Genomic DNA, 18977 nt, shown 5'->3' on the forward strand with positions numbered 1-18977 from the left:
GAAAATGTGGTATATGGTAAATTCAAGCATTTGTTCTGCTCTCCCTTTTTTTAAATTTATGTGATGGTTTGTGGCTTGCTGGGAAATGATTAGCAGATTGACAAATGGTAACTAGTGCCAAAACACATGTATTGTCACATCTATTACCAGAAATTGACATCATTCCAGAATTATATCCAGCTAGCAGATAAGGACCATGGCATTTTTTTTTCCCAATCACAGTTGCATAGTCTAGCACCCTGGCCAAGAATAGCAAATCACATTGTATTATTGTTTAGGGGATTGAAAAAAGAAAATGTTTTGTGAGAAATACTGTAATACATGTACTAAAGTAATAGTGGAAAGTATGAGATATTTTGCATAGGAAAATGCCAAGGACATAGGAATGCAGTGGGTACCATTGTTCATCCATTTGTGCCTAAGATCAATAGACGCTTTAAAAAATATATATAAAAAGAGCAAAGAAAAATTAACTTATACTGACTAGTGTCTATTATGGTATGTGATACCATAACAATGACAAAATTCTGTTAAATCTCCTCTGTTGGAGATCACATTGTGATTTGATTGGCCTCAAAATGTGACACATTTACAGAATTGCCTGGGGCACTGAATGGTTAAATGACTTGTCCATGATCACACAGCTTCTTTTTTTCAGAAGCACAGCCTTGAATTCAGTATTCTTGACTATAAGGCTAACATTCCATTGTGCCTGTCATTTTCATCTTTATAGAGAAGGGGTGACTTATTTTTTTCCATTTCCATTTCTTTTAGTCGTGTATTATTTTCAATTACATGTAAAGATAGTTTTCAACATTCATTTCTGTAAGATTTTGAGTTCCAAATTTTTCTTCCTCTCTCCCTTCCCTCCCCCTTCCCGAAGACAGCAAACAATCTGCTATAGGTTATAAAGTACAATCATGTTAAACATATTTCCATATTAGTCTGTTGTGAGAGAATAATAAAAACAAAAGGGAAAAACCACAAGAAAGAAGAAATTTTAAAAGTTAAAATAGTATGCTATGATCTATATTCAGACTCCACGAGTTCTTTCTCTGAATATAGATAGCATTTTCCATTATGAGTCTTTTGGAATTATCTCGCATCAATGTGTTGCTGAAAAAAGCTAAATCTATCACAGTTGATCATCACACAATGTTGCTGTTACTGGGTACAATGTTTTCCTGGTTCTGTTCACTTCACTTGTATCAGTTCATGTAAGTCTTTCCAGGCTTGTTGAATTAACTTTTGTTCTGTTTTTGCAGGGTAATGAGGGTTAAGTGACTTGCCCAGGGTCACACAGCTAGTAAGTGTTGTCTGAGGCCGGATTTGAACTCAGATCCTCCTGAATCCAGGGTTGGTGCTCTATCCACTGCGCCACCTAGCTGCCCCAACATTTATATCTATTAAAAGTTAATTCACAGGGCAGCTAGGTGGCGCAGTGGATAGAGCACCAACCCTGGATTCAGGAGGATCTGAGTTCAAATCCGGCCTCAGACACTTAACACTTACTAGCTGTGTGACCCTGGGCAAGTCACTTAACCCTCATTGCCCCGCAAAAGAAAGAAAGAAAGAAAGGAAAGAAAGAAGGAAGGAAGGAAGAAAGAGATATAGATGTGATGTCAGTGGCACTAGAGAAGGACCATTCCTTGTAAAATTCCACAGAGATTCCTTTAACTTAAAGCTTTCTTGCCAAGTCAAACTGTAATCCCCTTACCTAGATAACGATTCAAGGTATTATCAACTATACATTCATTCATTGGAAGGAGTTTAAAATACTTTCTTGAAATCAGATTTCAACAAGGTAATGAAAAGAGAGCCAGAGAGCCCTAGGTATCTGAGGAATCAAAGAAAGAATTTTCCAGAGCATATGGAAGAGTGTGGAGGTGGGGTGGAGTGGGAGTGGAGATGAGCAAAAGAATGTAGAGGCTGGATAGATTTTTTTAAAAGCCTACTTCAAGTTTTCCTTAGGACTCTTCCCAGGAATCATTATGCTACTTGGGCTAGAGTGGTACAGAGGAAATGCATTGGCTACAGAATTGAGGACCTGGGTTGAAATCTCCCTTCTGTTTCTCACTATGTAACTCTGGACAATTCATTTAACCTTCTAGGCCTCTGTTTATTTCTCTGTAAAATGGAGGTTAGGGAAGGATAGATGAGATGAGCTCTGAAGTTCCTTCTGTCTGTAAAGCTATGATTCCTTCATAAGAACCACATCTGCATTTGGTTAAAATAATTCTAAAGACTTGATTAAACAAAGATTTTTAGCAAAATTATTTTAGATCTGATATTTTTTGTCTTTAAAGGGGAAAAAAGGTAAATTACCACTTTAAATCACCCAATGAATGAAGGAGCATTCACTGAAGGATAAGTTCTTAGAGAAGATAACTCAGTAAATGATTATATACTTCTCCCACTCTAAAATCTTGGCAGATACAATTTCTGCATAGGATTTAACAGCCATTAACAAACCACAAGATAAACAGATTGAAAGAGACAGCTGAGCCAGCCACTTGCTCGCTCATTTTGAATGTACTTCCTTTTATTACACAGACTTGGAACTGAGATGAGTGAATTTCCTGCAAGAGAATAATTGAGTTTGAAAGTGTCATCTATTGTAAGAGAATAATTTTCTGAAATTAATGGAATATGAGACGGAGTCGTGGGCACTTCCTGCCAATGTGAAGTGTAGTATAACTTAATCATAGAATCATGGTAGTGGTAGGAAAGACCACACATTATCCACACTGGTCAAATCCCTATCCATCCTGTTCTCTGTCTGTTAAGACTGCCAGGGAAAATTTTTGTGCCCTCTTAGGGAGCTATGTCAGTGTTCCACAAGTTCCCCTGATCAGCTATTTCTCTCTTAACACCTAAATTCCCTTGTGCTCAAATTCTCCTTTATGTAAAGTTATTCAAGGACATTTCAACAATGTCCAAGTGAGGTACTCAGCTCAAGACCTGCTGACTCATTTTTACACTGTGACAAGAGTTACACTAGTGAACATGAAAATGGTCTCTGAGATGACCCCAAGGATAGGGCCTCTAGTCATGAGCTTGGTTCACAGTTGCCAAAATAGAAAATGGTGGTAAAATGAAATGAAAATTCCCTGAAGCACATCCCTAAAAATGAATTTCTATTGGTTAAAAAATTATTTGAGAAAGATCTCAGGAAATATCCCAAACAAGCAGCCTAGAAAAAAAGGGGGATTCCACTAGAAGCTAAAGAGAGGCCTCTCATTGTGAGACAAACCAGCATTATAATTAGTAAATATGACATGGTGTCATTGAAAGAACTCTAGATTTGTATTCAGAAGACATGGTTCTGAGACCCAGCTCTGCCATTTCTCACCTTCACCACCCCTCCTCCCTTAGCTTCAGTTCCCCCATTTGCCAAATGATTATAATTGGACTTGCACTACCTAGCTTACAGGGCTGTAGTGAGGAACAAATGAGACAATGTGAAAAAAATGTAAGCTTAATAGAGCAACCAGCAGTGTGCTGGTAAATGCTTAATAGCCAGTTCTCTTGAAAAAATGTAGCTGTGACATGCTTTAAATTAAATCTGCATTATTAACATTTATCATCACTTTCTTAAACCCAAATAATCAACAAAGCAATAAATAAAGCCTTGATATATAACATTTACTGATTCTGAGTTGTAAATGCTCACACAGGAAATTTAATAATTAGCTCTCTTGAGCCAGCTCTAGTTGGCTTCAGCACATGCCTGGCACTATTCTAAATGGGAATTGTTAGCATGTGAAAATATTAGTCATGTCTCGGCATACATGAGGGCATCATTCATATGCTAACACTTATAAATCCACATATCCAAAATGTATTTCCAGGGAGCTGAGTCTTTTTGTGCTTTGACAAAATTAAGAGTAGTGGTTTTTCTTTTCCTTCATTAGACCACACCTCTGCTTTAATTGGTATTGAGAACTTCTGATGAGGAAACTTCTACTAATACAGACCTTTGGTTCTGCAACTTTTATTCTTAAAAGAGTTGCCTAGACCACTGAGAAGGGATAATTTGGCCAGGATCCCATATCCAAGATGTCAGAGAAAGGGCTTGAATTCAGGTTTCCTGACTTGGGAACCAAGTCTGTCTTCTCAGTCACACTGACTCTCATTTATAAATCACCAAACAAATATACACAGTACTTTATAATGTGTTTTTCTCTCAACAACCCTATGAGGTATAGAAGGTGTATTATTTATACTTTATATAGTAGATGAGGATTGTGGCATAGCTAATGATGTCGCTTTATTGCATTGAAAATTGTATATAGGTAATTACTGACATATAGGGCTTTGAAAGTTAGTTTGCAGCCATATTGTAGAGGGCCGTAAAATACCAATCTAAGCAAGTTGTAATTATCCCAAAGGCATTGAGAAGCCACTGAGGGGTTTTGTTTTGTTTTGTTCTTTTTAACCAAGAAAATTATTTGATCAGTACTTTTAGAAGGGAGATTAATTTGGTATTTTGTGAAGGATGGATTGGAAAAGAGAGCCTAGAGATATAGAAACTAATTAGGAGGCTATAACCAGATGAGGTATGATAAGGACCTCTCCTAGGGTGGTGGCGATGTGAGTGGGGAGAAAACAATAGGCATGAGACATTGTGGAGAAAAATTCAACAGAATTGAGCAACTGATCTGGGTCAAAGAAGAGAAAGGTAGAAGCCAAAGATAATTCCAAGGTTATGTACCTTTATAACTTGGAGAATGATGGCTACCCCAAGAGAAAGAGAGAGTATATGGGAAAAGGCCTAGTTTAGGGAAAAAGAAGACAAATGTAATTTGGGACATGCAGTACTTGAATAGGGACAGAGGGCTATAGCTGGTGTTGGCCTCAAATATAGCTTGTTTTTCCTTCTTCCAGAGAGGAAAGGAGTATAACCACTAGAGTAAAAGATTAAGTAATTTTAGCATGTCTCTGACTCCTGTGAAAGATTGATTTTCAACACAGGTAATAGAATTCAAGTACTGTGACCTATGAATTTTCTGTCCAAGTTATATGTAGGAGATTTTCTTTTTAACAATAAGTGGTGCTTCAAAAAATGTTCACAAAATAGAGCTATATCCTAATGTGAAAAATCTTCCATAAAGGAAAATTTTCCCTCAAGAGATCCAGGAATCAGTCTGTGTCCATTTTTAACTGCTGGTGTTTGATCACACTCAGTAGTTGTCTTTATGCTTAATCAGTTAGCTTGAAAGAGAACCTGCTAAAAACATAAAAGTCTCTGAAATGATGAAAGCACCAAGACCTAACTAAACATCCTTCAGGAGGGGTGGGGCTAGAACATGAATAATTTATGATACCTTTTGGACTACATTTCAAATACCTGGAGAATTCTGTTAGAATGGAGATCTGTTTTCAAAAAGAATATATCAAACTACCCCATGAATATGCAAACATTTGGCTGCCACGCTTAGGTTGTGGAATAAATGTTAAAAATTAAAAACCTTAACCAGGTATAAAATGCTTCTGCTTCTTGCCTTCATGAAAGGCAGCCCAGAAGAGTGAATTTTTCCAGGAACTACATTCTTAGGAGGTCTCCCTGTGATCTGTGTTGATTTTTTTTAATTAAATGAAGTATATTTTGATTTTGAATTCTGCAAACTTCCCTCTCAGGTAACATTAATTCATCCATTAATCGTTAAATCATGTCTTATTCTACCACACAATATTATCAAATCCTTGAGCTCTCTGGCCACAGCCCTGGTTGAGCGAAAGGAGATTAACTAGACTGTTAGCATCCTGATACAAGAAAATGCCCCCTACTCTAAAGATGGAATAGTAGGATGGCTTTCAAGATGTACCTTAAGAAGCTGGGATGGAATATTGAACTGTTAGATTTCATGTTAGGTTTGGTATCAGGAGATCTGTGTTCAAATCTCACCTCAAACCTGTGCTAGCTGTGTAAACCATGTAACTGGCTATATGGACAAATCAGTTAACCTCTTTGAACTTAAAGTTGCTTTACCATATTTATTTTATTTTTAATTTATGGAATAAAAGAAGCATTTCCATGGAATTTTGAACTGATCCAACAGTTTTGGAGGGCAATCTGGAATCATGTCCAAAGAGTCATTAAACTGCCTCTATGCTTTAACCCAACAATATCAGTACTAGGTCTATTCCCAAAGATGATTAGGGAAAAGGAAAGTTGCTTTACTATAAACAGGGATAAAAATACTTGCACCGTCTCCTTCAAATGGGTGTTATAAGAAGATGCTTTTTTCCATTCCCAAAGATTATATTAATATAATGTAATGTAATATAATATAATATAATAACATTATTTTATATTATATATGCCCACACACATACATATACACACATATACACACATATGTCTCTGTATGTATGTATGTGTATGTGAATTGTCATGTATGAAGTTAATCACTAGCTGCCACCATCTAGGCCCAAAAGCTAGTCTAATTGAAACAACAAGGTGTTCTGAAGGAAAAATATATATGTTTAGACAGACAGATAGATAGAGTAGAGATATATGTATATATAGATACAGGATTAGATTATATACATGCATATAAAACTAAATCTTGATTGGCTAGACTGGTGGACCTAATATAGTATTTTAAAATTTAATAGAAACAAATGTAAGTTCTTATACTAAGGTTCAAAAAATCATCCTTACAAATGGCAAGAGGCATGGCTGAAAACAATCTCAGAGTTTTAGTGGATTTCCAGCACAATACGAGGCAACAATGTAATTATGGGAACCCAAAAAGCTAAAGTGGCCTTCCTGGCTATCTCCATATCATGCTGTCTATGCTCCAGGCATAATCCTCATCTCCTTCCCAATGAATACTTGGATTCCAATTCTAGAACACCAGGCTCAGATAGACAAGTTTTTGCCTTATCTCTTGGAAAGAGGCCTCCAAGCCATTAAAAAGCAGCAAGGAGAAACAAACTTTTACAGGGTTTTTTTTTTTTTAATCCCTCATAGGAACCTGAAATTAAAATGAGGAAAGAGGGTAATTTGGAATGGAATTATAACAATTTCTCATCTTGGCATTTAAAACCCTTTGCAGTCGGACCGTAGCCTACCTTTCCAGGCTTGTTATATATTACTCGATGTTTTAGCCAAGCCAGTCTACTTCTTGTTCCATGGATTCAAAAGTCTATCTTGCTTTTGAATCTTAAGCTTCTTTAAGGTTCATTTCATGAATAATCTCCTACAGCAAACATTTCCTGATCCCCCCTTTTAAGTGTTTTGTTCCTCCCAAGATAATTATGCATATATTTATGTTGTATCCCCTTTCCGAGTAAAATGTAAGCACCTTTTAGTCCAGGGGTATTTTTCAGATTGTTTTTTTATCCTATCCTTAGTACCTTATCTGATGCCTTGAACTGGTTGAGGACTGTTAGTTTGGATTAGATAGCTCATCTGGTAAAAATAGACTGCTCCCTGTGCAAATATGCCTTAAATTCTTCCTCCTGCCCTATAGTATATGGATACAGTCTTTGATGCTCATATCCAAGTATCAGCTTTCACTGAGCTCCTTCAGCTGAGTGATTTGTGGTTACTTTCTCCCACATCTGTTACCACTGATAACCACCAAGGCAAACTGCCCATTGGCTACTTGGACAATTCTAATGTAGGGGACTCCTGAAGATGTGCCTTTATACCGTGTTTATCTTATGTAGACTACCTTGCCAGATGTGACCAGCAATTACCAGTGTGCTGCTAATTCACTGATATAAATAATGGGTACAAACAGCAGCTATTGGTGAGATGTTCTTAGAACAAACTTCTAATACTCCAATTTCATTCTCTTTCTGCTCTACCTCCCCTCTTTTGTCTTCATTAAATCATAAATAATCGTCCTCCATCTTGTGTGTTTATTACATAAGAAATTTTGTTCTCTGATACTTGTTACTGTTTTATTCCTGTGAGACAAATCTTTTCTTTTTTCAGAAAATTGTGTTAAAGATTATATTTGTTTTCCCTTTGAATTTTAAGTCTCTTTTGTCTTCTATATAATAACATTAAATTACCGTTTCATAGCAAACTCAGACTCAATAAAGATAAAAATCAGTTCCTTTCTACACAAGCAAATATTTATCCTACAACTCTAAATATAGGGAAATATTTCCCAAGGTATGCCCCAACCAAATTATCTAGTTTTAAGTGGTAAGATGATGAATTAATTTCACTGGAGAGATCTTTCCCTTAGTATTTTTTTTCCTGTACAGTTCCTTTTTAATGATTAAAAGTACCAAAAAATCACTTCTCAGAATAGCTAGCTATCCTCCATGGAGGCTAACCTTAGTCCCATTCCCTTCTATGTCATTAATCAATCTTATTTTTTTGCCCGAATCCTCCCTCTAAATCTATAAACATGCTCAAAGTTCACTTAACCTAAAAGAGTTTTATTTCTCCCTTGGTATGACTTGCACCAACACCCTTTTGCTTTTTCCCACTTCTATCTTTTCATTACCAAATTGTAAGAAAAAGCAGTTTATGTTTGATATTTTCATGATCATACTGCCCATTTGATCCAGTGAAAAGAGCATTTACCATGGGGTCAGAAGACCTGGGTGCAGACCCTGCCACAACCACATACTGACTTTGTGACCTTGGGCAAGTCATTTGACCTTCTTGGGCCTCAGTTTCCTCATCTATAAAATGAAGAGTTGGACTAATTGGCTATTGAAATGCCCTCTAGCTTTAGATCTATGATTTTATTATCCTCTTAAAATCTAATTTGCAACCCTCAATTGATGCTGCTATCTCAATGTTCACTGCTGGCCTCATAATTGCCAAATTCACTAACTTTGCCTCAGGGCTTATACTTCCTAAACGCTCTGTAGTGTGGAATAATTATTAACATTTATATCACTCTAAATTTCACAAAAGGACTTTCTAGCAGGTGCCCCAGAGGTAGGTAGTCCATTGTGTTATTATCCAGAAATCTTACAGATAAAGAAATGGAAACTTTTAGAAGTTAAATGACTTACCCATAATCACATAGCTCAGTTCACAAGCGTCCCAGATTTTTTTGTGAGGGGCACCATGATGCTCCTCACTATATTTAGGAAAATATTATTTAACACAATATTTAACAGAGTAATGAGCCCTTCCTACTTGACAGTGTCAGTTTTGGACATGAGTTCGAAGTGCTAATAAAATATGTAATGGGAGATGTGTTAAAGACATCAAAAGATACTACCTGAATATAGCAGGGTTAGAAATGTTGATTTGGTATCTTCCTCCTTTAATCATCCCCTCCCTTTCTTACCTATCCCACTCCACTGTATACTTGCCTAGAAATGTGTTTAAGTTTCTCCTATAAAAAAAATCACTTTATATCCTTTTGTGGTAAGCAGCAGGTCTTGATACAGTTTCCCCTACCGTAACATACCTTTCTCCCCACACACCACCTGCCCACAATTTCCTTTGACCTTAGCTACTGTGATGTTTAAAATCTATATTGTGTGATCACCTTAAATTAGAAGCTTCAGCACCAGTCTTGGGGCATTAAACATTTATTAAAGCATACAGATATTCACAAGGAGTTCAGAAAGTTAAGAAAAAGAAGTCCTACCTAGCCTAGAGTTCCAGCTTGGTTGGGTTCTTCCTCAAGTCCTCTGCCACAAGCCTGCTTCAATCACAAACTCTCTCCAGCAAGCTCATTGTGGAAGCTTTTTATAGGTCTGGAACAGAGGCGGTCCTTACACACTGCTTCAAGCTGATTGGTTGGTGTCATCCAAATCCATTGGTTCTGAAGGTGTTCTCAAGGTGTGATTACAATCCAGTTAACTTGAAGTAGGCTAATCAGCAGTTAATCACTCTCACTTGATTCAATCAGTCTAGATTAATCTCCAGGGGGGTGTTTGAGTATCTGCTAAATCTCATTATTTCATCACACTGCCCTGTTGGCTTCTCTGGTAAAGCAGTCTCCCTTCCTGAACCTTCATCCACCCCAGTTTATCTGATGTAGCTTCCTGGTCTGGGGCCAATAAAAAGTCCAAGCCATATGGGCTTGGTGCCTCTTAGATTTGGTGGATGCCAACATCAAACCTGAATTAAGAGGGTGCTGACTTTAGAGCTAGGTCTGCAATATTTTTCGACCCATCAACTTTCTTCTCTTTTCTTCTTCACTGCTTAACTCCTGGAAACAAGGACTAGTCTACATGATCAGCTTCTAATTTTTCACCATTCAGTCATTCCTTGGTTCTTTGCAAATGAGTGACTGTTTCCAAAACTCTGCTGAAATGGCTCTCTCAAGAAGGTCTCTAAAACCTTTCTTGCCAAATGGAAGGGCCATTTTCACTTCCATCCTCTTTGGCCCCACTATGCCATTTGCAGTGGTTGATAGCCAGTTCTTTTATGTTCTCAGGGTTGAAAAAGACATTTATATTTTATTTATAATAAAAGATGGTGGCTTCTGTTTATGATGAACAAGCATTTGATTTTCTTTTGGGGCCCCTTCCCATTTTTCTTAGTATTTCTTTAATCTCACCCTCATATCCTACTTCAAGCACAGTCATATGCCTTGGTATACCTTTGCCTGTACCTCTGATTACGCTGACTCCTCAAGCATGACTTAAGGGCTACATAAGTTAGAATCTTAAAATTTAGAGGACCTTAAGTTACCTCATGAATCTCCATCACAATCCCTCTTCAACTCCCCTAACAGTGTTGTGCTCTCTTCATCCTCAAAAGAATTCCTTTTATGCTGGCATCTGTAGTGCATTTCCCACCCCAACCCCTACCCTATTTCCACCACTGCTCACATGTGATACTCCAGAAAAAAACTACCCAGATTCTAAGCACTCTTAATGTCAACATCCACTAACAATAATAGTTCAAAAATTCAAGTTCTATGCTTGTGAAAAAATAGTAAAAGAATGAGGAAAAAACTATCACATCGAGTACATCCTCTATGGAGTATTCATGATGCAACCTAGAAAAGTTTCATAAAGGATTAAAAAGATATACAGAGGTTTCCATTTGTTCTGACAGGGGAAACTTCACCATGAGAATCATGAGCCTATCCAAATGAATTTAGACTATTTGCATAAATGTAATATATAATCTTACCTACTTGACTGTAAACTCCTTGAGGGTAGGAACTCCCTCTTATTCATCTTTGTACCAAAATACCAAGCAAACTACCTGGAATAATCAGTGAAAATTTTTTATTTAGTTGAAATCTTGCATTTTCTTTCATTTAAATAACTCAAGAGAAGCAATGTGGCAACATCGATAGACAGAACTCATCTCAGATCCAGAAAGACCTGATTGGATTCCTGTCTCAACATACTATATGTTTGACTCTGCACTCTCAGTGCTCCAGGCACACCTCTAGTACAAATTGTAGAGAAGACGGTGATCTGCATTCATGGAGGTGGGGTTCCTCATCTCAAGTTACCTAAACCAATGAAATTAGGGTTCCAGTCCCCAATAGAACTCAAGTAATAACAAATATTAAAACCAACCCACCCAAGAATTCCTTTTTCCAGAATAATATACAAGTCTTTTATGGTTTTCCCAGGTTCATCCTTGTGAACCAGTGGTTGCTAACAAGCTCTGCTCCCAATATCACTTTGGCATTTCAAACAATGAGGTATAAGTTAGTAACCCTTGCTCCTTGGTCCCTTGTACAAAGTGCTATGCTAGATACTGGAGAATAAACAATTTTTTAAAAAGATACAACCTGCCCTGATGAAACTTTAAAGTCTTGTGCATTCATGAGTAGTTAAATAACAATGTAAGACAATAGCAAAAATGATATTTAATGTAATATATTATCAAGTTTTGAAGTGGTATAAATCACAAGTAAGTTAAGTTCTTAGAAGGAAGAGATCACTGAATATTGGAGAAGGTTTCTTGGAGTAAAGTTGGAGTAAGCCAACTCAAAGGATATATATAAGTTGAATAGCTGAAAAGAGCAAAAAAAAAAAAACTGGAGAAACTATAGTGTTCTTATAAAATAGTGAAGAGACCAGCATCAGGATACTCCAGTGAAAATTTAATCATGAAGGAAAGTTGTAGGAGATAACTTTGGAAAGATAGTTTGAGAGTAAATTGTAGAACACTTTGAATGACAAGCTAAGAAGTTCAGATTTTATCCTGCAGGAAATGGAAAACCACTGAAGATTTTGAGCAAGTAAGCTTTATGATGAAAAAAGGTATTGGAAGAAGTTTATTCTGGTAATGGATGTGGAGATCTGTGTAGCATGACTGAAAGCTTGAAGGCTGTCTCAGGAGCAAAGAAACATGCTCAAGTTGGAAGACTTATTAGTATCCATGCCTCGCCAATGGGTGGTCAGTGAACTCCTATTTAGGATATTGATGTCCTGATCATGTTTGCTTTTGTCTTCAATAGAACCTTCAACTTGCTAATTAGCAATAACAGACTCGTTAGTTTATTTATATAGCCACCTAGCCATCTGTAACATATCTGGGAAAATTCACTACCTTTCATCATTGGCATAGAGAGATTCTTGCACATGCCAGATATTAATTGTGAATGTAGGGGACCAGCAAACACTTATGCTGACATGAGAGTCTTCTTAAGACTTGACCAATTACCACTGTACTAAGTGCTTTGGTATTGTTAATGTTGCCCTTGTGGACTTCTCTGATTAAAACTATCCTGAAGTAGACAACAAAGGAAGATTATGAACAACTTTGCTTTGGCTTGTCACAAAAACAATGAATTCCCCACTAGTTGAATGATCCTACTAAGTATCTCAGAATAGGTAATGTTGAGGCCTAGGGTGCAAAACAAAAGTTATGTCAGGGAGTACTATGTGGACCCAGGGCTATTACTACCTCCATTGTCTAATGACCATTGTACCCCCTTCCAGGGCCTTCCATGCTATTTAAAAGCATTCTCCTGCCACTTTGGTTTGCCTGTGCATACAGAATGCACAGGATCATCCCAGGATCAGTGAGGATTACAATGGTAAAGACAGTGCGTGCTGGCTTCTATCCCCAAACCCCAAGAATAAATTCATCTCTAGTCCTCCTAAGTGTTCATCTTCTGCCCTTCCTTTCTACTGTGCTCTCTGGGGCCTTATTCTATTATTAACAAACTTCCCTCCCTCTTATATTTCTTCCATAGTTTTTCACTATCTGAAGCCTGGCTATTTGCTATTTCCTGCAAACACCATATCCTTCATAACTCTCTTCAAGATTGGCTACCCCTTCTTTCCCACCCTCTGACAGGGCTAGAAAGAGAATAAAGTATATCCCCACTGCTACTTTAAGACACTTCCCCTGCCACCATCACTCAAGGTACACCTTTATTCTTTAAATTTCCCTCCATCCTATCCTAGTCCATGTTTCCTTATGTGGATCACTCACCCTCTACAATAAGTTCAATTCTTGTCTCACACTTTTCTTCAATTCTTACCCCTTTAAACACCTTGGCCTCCTACTTCTTCAGCCACTTCAACAACCATATCCCTTATCCCTAGTCTACTTCAAACACAGTAGCGTAACAATAACAACAACAACAATAAAGCATTTTATATTTTTTTAAGGTTTTGCAAAGTGCTTTACACATGTTAACTCATTTGATTTTCACAACAGCCCTAGGAGATAGGTGCTATTATTATAGATGAGGAAACTGAGGTATACATTGACTAAATGATGATTCCTCATTTTGGAAAATATGCATATGGAGCACTAGAGAATTGGACATCTTTCTGTAATAAGGTGCTAGTAATTCTATGTGTAGTCTCTATAGGGTGTCAGGACCATGGACAGGAATGGTTCATTATCACTATTGCTCCAACTCTCTGTTCAGGGAATAGGACTCATTCAATTAATAGCTTATGCCCCAAACTAGCTACTCTCTCCAGTCATTTCTTCTCCCCATCTGTATCACTCAAAACCTCTGTTAAAGCTTATGACCTTAGTAAGTAGCTTAATTGAATTAGGTGAAGTAATAATAAAATTAACTAACTTGCATGTCCATTATACAAGTTTAAAATACCCCCAAGCCCCAGGTCAGAATTTCATAATAGAGCCCAATTAGTTTGAAATTAACATAAAGCCCATGTACTTATCAATCCCCCCAACTTTTTCCGGGTATATGGAAAGACAGTGAGTTAATGTAGGACAGTCAGCACTGGTAGAAAAACTAAGCTTCTCCCCATGGATTGAATGACAAAAGAAAGTGCACAGTTGCATACACTAGTTCTCCATGTTTTTTGCTCATTAATTTCTTGCCATTCTATAGGTCATCAATGTACAGTATTACTCATACCAGGGTCCACTTTGCAGTCCACTTAGCATTGCTTCTATGAGAAGCACCAGTTACTGTCTTTTCTTAGTTTCTCAGGAAAATCAAGATAATTGGATAATTATGGTGCTATTTTTCCTCTCTACTTCTCTTTGAATCTCTAAAATTCATCTTGGAAAGTGCATGCCCTCAATGTTATTCCTGAATCATCTCCCCTCCAAACATGCACATACATCCCTCTCCCCGACACACACACACACACACACACACTGACACCACCACCACTACCACCAGAACTCTTGTGGTCTTTACCAGGAAGCATTAAGGAAATATTATCCATTGAGAAAGACATACATCCCCAAGCACAGGTCCAATACATGTCTACCCATTGATATCAGTCATTGAATCCATCTCAGAAGTCAGGTGTGATTAATAAAAAAGTCAAATTTCAGAAAATAAAAAAGAAAACTAGTACTTTTATTACCAACTACCCATATAACTCTATACTAGGTTTTGTTAGGCATGTAGAAGAAATTAAAGATTTGTGCTAAAAGAATTTGCAAACTACGTAAGGAAGCAAAACTCTCTCTTTCACACACACACACACTTCAAAATTACAGAATGATAAAAAGTACAATGTAAAAATACTAAATTGTGTGGTTTGCAATATAAGGGACATAGGAGTTTAGAAGTGTGTGCTAAACTTCCAGGAAGGGGTTGGATTTCTGCATATAGAGAAGGGAAGTCTCAGGACCAGAAATAAGTGTAAAATGTTTGGAGAAGAGTAAGAAAACTGACTTGACTAAAATGCAGGGTGTGTTTTGGGAAACAGTGGAAAATAAGAATAAGTATGTACATTGGACCAGATTATAGAGGACCTTGAAAGGCAGACAATGAAATATAGATTTGATACAGTAGAAAATAGGGGGCCACCATTTAAAAAAAAACTGGTTCTTCATGTAGTGAAAGCAACATTTAAAGAAAATTAGTTTGTCAGTTTTATGAATTGTGAATTAGAAATAGGAAGAGAGCAGAATCAGAATGGCCACTTAGAAGTCTTTAGAAAGTAATAAAGATATGAATTTATGGGGCCATAGACCACAATGATTATAGTAGCAATAAAGAGTTTGGGGCATATGCAAGAGAATCATTCAAGCAACAAGCATTTATTAAGCACCCACTGTATGCCAAACAGCTAGGTGGCTCAATGGATAGACTGCCAGGCCTGAATTCAAATCTAGCCTCAGACATTTATCAGCTGTGTGACCTGGGTAAGTCAATCAACCCTTTTTGTCTTGATTTCTTTGTCTGTAAAATGAGCTAAAGAAGGAAATGGCAAACCACTCCAGTATCTTTGCCAAGAAAACCCCAAAAGGGGTCAGAAAGAGTTGGACATGACTGAAACAACAAATATTCCAGGTGTTCAGGAAAAAAAAATATTATATGTATATGACAGGTAAGGAGAGAGGACACTAGCAGTTGAGGTGATCAGGAAAGGCTTTGTGTGAAAGGTGGTGTTTGAGCTGCCTGTCCTAAAGAAAAGAGGGATTCTGTGATGTAGAGATGAAAGTGTATTCCAAGGTTTTGGGGATGGAATTTTCAAAATATTTTTTAAAAGTCTTTCCCAGTTTTCTACTTCCTTTATAATCTTGGTTGCATCTGTCAGATTTATGGGCAGAGGAAGAATTTAGGACCAAAGAAGATATAAAGAACAAAATAAAACGTAAATAGATCATTTTGATTATATAAAATTAAAAAGCTTTTTCACAAACAAAACTAAGGTATTTTCAAAATAGAGAGACAGGAAATGGAGTTCCATGTGAGGAACAAAGAGTTTGGCTGGACCATGAGTACAGAAAGAGGAGTAATGTATAAACAGCCTAGAAAGATAGGACAGATCCAAAATGCAAAAGGCTTGACAGAGGAGTTTATATTTTTCCCTAGAGGCAAAAGGGAGCCACTGGAGTTTATTACATAAAGGAGTAACATGGTCAGACTTGTGCTAAAGTAAAATCACTTTGACAACTGTATGGAGCATGGATTGGAGTGGGGACAGACTTCTGACAGGGAGACCAATCAAGAGACCATTGTAATAACAGAGACAGGAAACAATAAGAACCTGAATCGAGGTGGTAACTGTGATTAGTGAGAAAGGTCTATGTAAGTTGTGAATAAAAGGGAATAAAGAATAAAGAATAACTTTTAGGCTTTAAATTTATAGGAAAAAGTCACATATTTTGTATGCTACTATCAAGACTCACAAGCCAGAAAACAATTTAAATACATTAAAATTCTTTTTGTCTCTAGGATACAGCTTAAGTTAAAATTATTAACAGCAGCATTATAGGGAAGGAATTCAAGAAATTTTATAAGCTTCCCTTTGATTAATATTATTTTATACTTTGGTGCCTTAGTAAAATAATATAGAGTAACAAATGGTGTTGGGGTTCTTTGATAGTTAAAATTTCTAAGAAAATCACTAGAAGTGCTACTTGTTTTTGGCATAAAGCATTTTGAAATACTTATTTAAAAACTCATGAAGTATTTTAAATAGTGTTTCAATGTAAGTATTTACAATTTGCCTGTCCCATTTTAAAACATTTACAAAAAAGAAAATAAAATTCAAAAGTACCATTTTTATAGAGTAGAAGTCTTTTTTTTTTCTTTGTGAGGCAACTGGGGTTAAGTGACTTGCCCAGGGTCACACAACTAGTAAGTGTTAAGTGTCCAAGGCCGGACTTGAACTCAGGTACTACTGACTCCAGGGCCAGTGCTCTATCCACTGTGCCACCTAGCTGCCCCCTAGAGTAGAGATCTTGACCTGTCAAGTTGATGGTTGGTTTACTGCTAAAAATTATTGACCTAATTAATGGAACGTATTTTTTCAAGCTGAAAAATATCAAAGAGATTATCTAGTATGATTACTTATATTAAAAATAAGAAAACTGAGCCCTGAAAAAAATGTGACTTGTCCAATGTCATATAGTATAGCTAGTACTCTAAAGGTCATACTAAAAATGATTATTGGCTTTTTTCCAACTTAGCTTATTGAATCTAGGTATTGAAGTGATGTCCCCTCTTTCTGATCTACAATTTGTATTTCTAAAATGGGATGAATAAAGTGCTATGTGCAACACTAGTGCCTATAATAGTTACTTGATAATCTTGAGATTTAGTCACTTTAAATATATATATGTATATAACAGAAAGAGGCAGATCCTGGAATATGTATAGTAAAGTTATAACATAAAGTCGTTAGTGAGAAATTTAATGAATTTTGTTTGTGTTTAGGCTCTTATTGCCAAGGCCAACTTTAAGTATGGTGTTTAAAGTGTGTTTCTTGAGTCTTATTCTATAGAATTAAATATGCCTTGTAAAATTCATTTTCTAATAGCTATTAAGGCAAAACATGTTAATTAAATAATTATAATTTACAACAAAAGAAAATAGAAATACAGTTCATTAATGTTACTTCTTTACTAATGACATATAAGTTTGCATTTATTCACTCTTAACTGAATGAAAATGAACATTGGATGAATAGGGTTTAGTACAAAAGAAAAAAAACCAAAACTTCACAGACAATTAATTTTGGAAGTTGTTTATTTCAAGACAAATAGTAATATTAAAGAAATGTATTATGGAGTTGATCTGAACTATTGATGGGTGTAAATTATTCTTGGAAGAAATTACTCCTGAGGACATGAATAATAATTTATTAAATGGAATCCTAAAAGCATGAAGGAATTAGTAGATTGCAGCTAGATGGTGCAGTGGACAGTTACATAGCTCAGTGGATTGAATATCAGGCCTAGAGTCAGAAATTTCAACTTTTGAGTTCAAATCTGGCCTTAGACACAGGCTGAATGATCCTGAGCAAGTCACTTAACCCTGTTTCCCTCAATTTCCTCATCTGTAAAATGAGCTGGAGAAAGAAATGACAAACCACTCTAGTATCTTTGCAAAGAAAACCCCAAAAGGGGACAAAAAGAGTCAGACATGACTGAAAATGACTAACTAACAAACACCATAAATACAGACCTTATATACCTAGGGAATTAGTGATTGAACTGAAATGTGGACAAATGAAAAACAAATTTCTTCTCATTATGAAGATATAAAGAGATAGTATGTGGACCCTCTTACAAAGAAATTTCCTATGAATAGTAAATATCCTGAATACAGAGATTATTCTATCCATTTACTTGTTTACTATTATGCTCAGACAGAATTCTCCTTTAAAGGAGAACATTCTTCCATTTCAGATAGGTCCTATATTAATCCATCGAGAAATAAGTCTACTTCACAATAGGTGAACTAATTTTATATTTTCTTATTATTCAGAATTGCTAAATTATGCATTTATGTGCATGTGGATGCAATAATTTTACTGCTTCCATGAAAAGGCATCTTATAAATGCATATTGTTTATTTTCAGTGTATATATTTTAAAATATGTGTTATTTACTTGATAGACTTGAATCAAAGGAGCCATTCCTGTCTGTTGGGTGAGTATGTCTGCAAATCTTCTTTCAACATTAATTGTTTAACTCAGTTGAATAAGAGTCCTTCTGAGATCATTTAAATTCCACATTCCATATGAAGTCATATCAACGCATGCTTTATTTATACATCAACATAGATGCCTCGGTTTTGAATTTTCCATTATGAAAATGTGTTATCAAATATGCACAGTAAATAACTTTGCAATATAAATAATTCATTTGGTAAATGAATATCACA

The 18977-nt window shown here is 36.2% G+C and overlaps 1 protein-coding gene across 16 annotated transcripts in view; it reads left to right on the forward strand.

Moving 5' to 3' along the window:
* The window catches only part of RALYL (RALY RNA binding protein like), an 820624-nt gene that overhangs the window by 654968 nt on the left and 146679 nt on the right, over nt 1-18977 (forward strand). For 14 of the 16 annotated variants that reach the window (XM_043977742.1, XM_043977749.1, XM_043977747.1 and 11 more), the window contains one exon: nt 18710-18742. The exons of the other annotated variants lie outside the window; for them this stretch is intronic. In XM_043977742.1, coding sequence (XP_043833677.1) covers nt 18710-18742 — 33 coding nt within the window. The remainder of the gene's footprint in view (nt 1-18709; nt 18743-18977) is intronic. 16 annotated transcript variants of the gene reach the window in all.

The sequence above is a fragment of the Dromiciops gliroides genome, chromosome 1, assembly GCF_019393635.1.
Source record: "Dromiciops gliroides isolate mDroGli1 chromosome 1, mDroGli1.pri, whole genome shotgun sequence".
Classification (NCBI taxonomy): Eukaryota; Metazoa; Chordata; class Mammalia; order Microbiotheria; family Microbiotheriidae; genus Dromiciops; species Dromiciops gliroides.